Source organism: Plectrocnemia conspersa, unplaced genomic scaffold (assembly GCF_051122295.1).
Source record: "Plectrocnemia conspersa isolate PC_06_02 unplaced genomic scaffold, ASM5112229v1 ptg000002l, whole genome shotgun sequence".
NCBI classification, from domain to species: domain Eukaryota; kingdom Metazoa; phylum Arthropoda; class Insecta; order Trichoptera; family Polycentropodidae; genus Plectrocnemia; species Plectrocnemia conspersa.
Genome location: NW_028277166.1, coordinates 12,857,683 through 12,863,180, shown reverse-complemented (window position 1 = coordinate 12,863,180; position 5,498 = coordinate 12,857,683). Strand labels below are relative to the sequence as shown.

The following is a 5,498-nucleotide window of genomic DNA, read 5'->3' as shown; positions in this document are numbered from 1 at the left end:
TTTACTGTCTCTCTTACTTTAATCATTATGAATCAAAATAAAGATGCAACAAAAAATTACCAAAATGTTCAGCGCGCTAACTTTTAGATTACATATATTTTTCATTATTATTTCGCAAGTATATATTCGATTTTTGTAATTAATAATATGATTTACCTGCCGCCATTACTTTTTTGCACGAACGCTTTCAATCGCGATGTAGTGATCATTTTCATGTGCTGAATCGAATGGAATGTTGATTTTGTCGCTACAATCCTAGTCCATCCTTGCAAAAATCGATTGTCCCACGATGTTGCAGACACGTTGTTCTTGCAAAGATATATGAGGATTGAATCGCGAATATTGAAACACTGCGTTAAAAATTGTACATTTTATTATATATAAAAAAATAATAAATAACAATTTTCATTTGATTGATTATTTTGAAATATTCTCCGTATTAATATTAAATTATTATTTTTATTATTATCTCATAGGTATACCGATAAATTAACAATAATTAGTAAAAAAATATATTTAATTACAAATACGGACTCATTTATATAAAATATATAGTACTGTGCCATGTAATATCGAACGTCGAGTTGAACTCTTGGGATTCAGCTGGACCAATCGAACGGTCCAAGGAAAACGGCTACTTTTCAGTCTTCTAAGAGTCGTCTTGATCGATTCGGTTTACTCAGTATTGTGTGAGTTTAGCTGAACTCTAGTTTATTTCAATTTGGAAGCAAAATAGTAGTTCTAGATGAAGTGTTAGAAGTAAATTCAGTATGATAGTGTTTTGGCTCACATACATTTGAGAATTAGGAGAAGTTCAACGTCCTTTCCAGTCCTCTAATGTCGATTCAGAGCGGAACGAGACTCTTTGTTATCGCCTTTTACAGATTTTATTTAATAATGATAATATTTGCAAAATACATATTTTATTAGATAACGGTAGATTTGAAATTGGTTAAAAAATCATTAATCTGGGCATGCTGTGTTTGATACCCGTAAGGCTGAGATATGCACCCATCTTCTATGTTTATGTCTTTGAAACTACCGTTAATAAATGCAGCTTGGATATGCACCATCGTTTATTTACGCTGATGAGAAAACAACTTTGTTTCTTAGAAGATCTATGGGACTAGTCAATTTCGATTACGAAACAATCAAACTTCATAAAGTAATTTTCGATGACGAGACAAACATATCGGATATTGATTCAAGATATTGCATATATAACAACATAATATATTTAAATAAAATTGAAATAAATATTACGTATATTATATTAATTAAAAATCAATAACAAGGTAAAATGTTCCAAAATTGACATTTAATAATGATTAGCTATATCAAATTAATAATTGTTCAAGGAAAAAAATAGTAAACAAATTTGTTTTATCATAATATAATATTCATATTAAATGCGAGATTATGTGTTACAATACTGATATTCACGATTTAGGATTTGTTTGTTTATAAAACGGAAATTTAGATAAACTCTTTGTGGCGCTCTTGGCAGCTCGGCTCAAAGTCGGATTATTATGATGTTGCAAAGCCTCCAAGTTCTCCCGTTGCTTCGTATTCCAAACTCCGCTCAAATACCCGCAGAGCGAACTACAGCAATAACGCGCCAAAAGATTCACAAGAACACACATGCGAATCTTTAATATATCGCTTGGATGAAAAAGTAAAATGCATATATCGACGCAATTATCTTCGAATAATATGGATTCTACGAGTTCAGCGTTCTCTGGCAGATCATGTAAAATAACTATCATCAACGTTACAGTGTTCATGATGATCCGTATAGATTTATCACCTAAAAATGAACATTTTAATACCACAAAAAAGTGATATACATATATACATATATCATTATTTAATTACCAATTGATAGAAACTGTGCTACAAGTGGAGCCATGTTTAGAATTGCAACAGCATCGCACAACTGTTGAACAAATCCAACGCCTCTCAAGCACAATTGTACTGTTAATTCCACTAGACGACACAAAGCTACCATTTCTTCATTGGATAATCCAGCAACAGAACTATGAATATATATTTAAGTTAATATAGTATAGAAATTATTTACGTGAATTTAATATATACTTTGATTTTTCTTCTCCCGATTCAGATGAACTCTGGCGTACTAATAAGCGTGCTGCATAAATTAAATTCGGTACTAACTTCACTTCTAAATAGACCTGAAGTTAAAAATATGTTATCATATACAAGTAATTAGAATTATTTATTAAATTTCTATTTACTTTTAATATTTCATTGATAGAATGCCGAGATACATGGGGTGCCACCATCGGTAATGATAATAAAGCAGCGAGAGAGCCACGAACTTCGGTTCCAGCACCAGGGTGTCTAGCAATACTAACAATCATACTAACCTAAAAAAAGAATAATAATAAAATAAATTCTTATAAATTACTATATGTTTAATTATTAATGATTTACTATATTTTGTTGAGTTAATGATTCTACATCTCCTTCCATTATTTCGTTCATATTTGATCTCATAAATGCTAGCCACTCGTCCTTTTCTATTGGGTTACAATCGTCATCTATATCATAAATAAAATATTAAAAGCATTGTAAACATTTGCAATAGATAAACTATTCTTACCAAAAAATGTTTGACCATCACAACTGTTTGTATCATCTAATTTTAAATTCTCAGATATCTCTGGGATTTCACTGATATGCTTTTCTTCCATCTCTTCTTCTTCTTCTGTTTTTTCATCCTCAGTTTTATCATCTACACTTGAAACATTCAACGCAACAGGCTCGCTCATTCGCCTCTCTTTACATCCTTTACTCCGCTCCAGATTTTTAGTCAAATGGAGTGATTTCTTCAAACTCCTTGTTAGTTTATTGCCACTGCCAGAACCAAATTTTTCTTTCGAGAATTGCAAAATCTTTTGCTTAAACGTCGGTGGTACACTTTTACTTAAAATAGTGTCTATTTGTGATTTATTCGACATTGACAAGCCACTATCTTCATTTTTAGCAGCAATCTCGGTATCGTTTGATTTAGAACTTGCCTTTAGACGAATAGAAAAATTATCTAAATTCTGACTGAGCTTTCTTATATTTAAATTAGAATTGTTATTAGATTTGTCATCATCTTGGGTTAATTTATTCTCATCGCTTTTATTGTCAATCTGATTTTGAGGCAAAGTTCTTGGTTGAATTGTCAATTCCGCTATGTTTGAATTCAAATTACTGATTATCAGATTGTCTTGATTGAGTACTTTGTATTCATGAGTCAAAAAATCTGCATGAGCTACAGTGATTGGTTGAAGTTCGTCATCGTCAGTTCGAAGACTATCTCTCACACTTATGGCACTCAAAACTCTGATACTATCATCATCTGATACTAGAGCTCCTTCGGCGAAACTGACAGGATTTTTTAGCCTGTTTCTTATTTGCTCTTGTCTTTCAAACATTTTAACCGCTTGAGGCATAGATCTTAAAAGAACAACATTAATCATATTACAATAAAAGTGTAATATATAAATATAACTATTCTTACTTTTGAATACTATTCAGTCGATCTTTTTGAAGCTGTTTAGCAGCCATTTGACTTTTAGTTAATGGCAATGTGAAAGGTGAATCAATGCCTGAGTTTTCGGGTAATATCAATATGTGTCCCGCTACGAATGGTTGGACGAGTATTTCTGGCCAACTAGATCTAAGTGAAGGATCCTTATGTAGCAATCCCTATGTTCAAAAAAATCGATATAATCATTTTATTCATATTATAATTAAAAATATAAATAAATATTGTACCTGTAAAAACAAAATTGCTACAGGAGAAGTCGAGCTCGGCCATTGAACAGGGCATTGTCTTATAAGACGGACTAATTGAACAATTGAAGTAGTGAAGAACGGAGGTTGACCAGCCATCATTTCATATACTATGCATCCAAGAGACCATAAATCAGCCTAAATCAATACAAATAATACATTCAAAACATATGGAACAATCTCAAATAAAACTTTATCTTACTTGGTGATCGTATGGTTTCTCGTTGATCAATTCTGGAGCCATATATAAAGGTGTACCTTTGATTGACGTCAAAACGTGTGTTCCGGTAGTCATATTACGCGCTAAACCAAAATCGCACAATTTAGCACGACCGTTAGAATCTATCAATACATTCTGAGGTTTTAAGTCTCTAAAATATAATTTATTACATAAATAAATTTGTAAATATTACATGAATTTTATTTGAAATTAATCTAACCTGTGTAAAACTCTATGTGAATGTAAATAATAGAGGGCAGAAACTAAATCCCACGTTAAAACTTGTGCCTTGGATTCGTTGAAACAGCCTTCTCGAGCCAAAACACCGTGTAATTCTTTCTCGGCAAACTCAGTAACGACAACAAGCTCCGAATCTGTATTAAAGCTTTCGATCATCTTGATTATGTTTGGATGTCTCAGTTTCTGTTGTATGTCACATTCTTGCATCAAGTTCTTCAAATCTTTAGAAGAGCGTCCTTTCTGAAAGTTTTAAATACATTATGAATGACAACATAGCCTAAAAATGTACAAACAAATAGCACAACTTACTTTTCTTATGACTTTTAATGCGAAAGTTCCGTTTGTTTCTTTGTTGACCACTTTAAAAACTCTGCCAAAAGATCCTTCGCCAATAAACGATATAATATTGTACTTCTCCATCTTTTTATCTCATCGATGAGTTTGTTTTTGTTGTTTTTTGACAGCGACGCTTCTACTGACAGCCCGTTCCGTAAAAGCGCACTGTGAATATTATTTGAAGCGCAGCCGTTCCGAATAAGCACTGTACGCATATTTTCTTCGCACTCCACACTACTTAACAATATTACACGAATGAATAAAAATAGCTACTTGTGAACGAGACTATGTAATTATTTTTTAACCGTTCATTGCGACGAGTGCAATACATTATTTAGAGGTGACAAATGGTTTAATTTTTGCACCACAGTTATTACCATTTATGTATTTTTTATATTTTATAATTATTGTGCATTCTAATATGGTGATTTTTCTTTAGAATTTTAACAATTATTTCTAACGGTAAGTATTTAAAAAGTTTAAAAATACACAGATACTTATGAAATCGTTTTTTATTTAAAAATAGCGACTTACTTACTGTAGTGATTTATGTATAACACGCGCGTCCTAAGTCCCACGAGCGGTGCCTATGGACCTAGCAGCCGTTGAGTAGCACTCCCGCATTCTTACAGACACCTCCAACTTACTATCTAAGATTCATAGTCTCGTTTTAAATAAACTTTCATTAATATGTTATATTATAAAAAACATGTATGACTTATCTTGTTTTTGTAAATTGTTTGCAAAACTTCCTCAGACATCTTGAACTATAATATCACAGGCATAAGAGCGAGGAACTTCCTTCCACTTCCTGCTAAAATCTTCTTCGTATATTTATATTGACCAGATCGCTTTATTAATAAAATTGACTTGAAATACTTTAGATGTATATAGA

At 31.9% G+C, this 5,498-nt stretch overlaps 1 protein-coding gene across 1 annotated transcript; it reads right to left on the bottom strand.

Moving 5' to 3' along the window:
• Positions 1 to 1,377: 1,377 nt before the first annotated feature.
• fu (STKc_STK36 domain-containing protein fused) lies at positions 1,378 to 4,747 on the bottom strand. The gene is made up of 11 exons (XM_088205887.1): positions 4,577 to 4,747; positions 4,248 to 4,507; positions 4,010 to 4,178; positions 3,790 to 3,945; positions 3,533 to 3,720; positions 2,624 to 3,468; positions 2,455 to 2,561; positions 2,256 to 2,387; positions 2,098 to 2,192; positions 1,876 to 2,036; positions 1,378 to 1,807 (listed from the first exon to the last, which is right to left on the bottom strand). Exons 1-11 carry the CDS (start codon positions 4,685 to 4,687, stop codon positions 1,440 to 1,442), a joined length of 2,592 nt encoding a protein of 863 aa, XP_088062013.1. The 5' UTR covers positions 4,688 to 4,747; the 3' UTR covers positions 1,378 to 1,439.
• Positions 4,748 to 5,498: the final 751 nt, after the last annotated feature.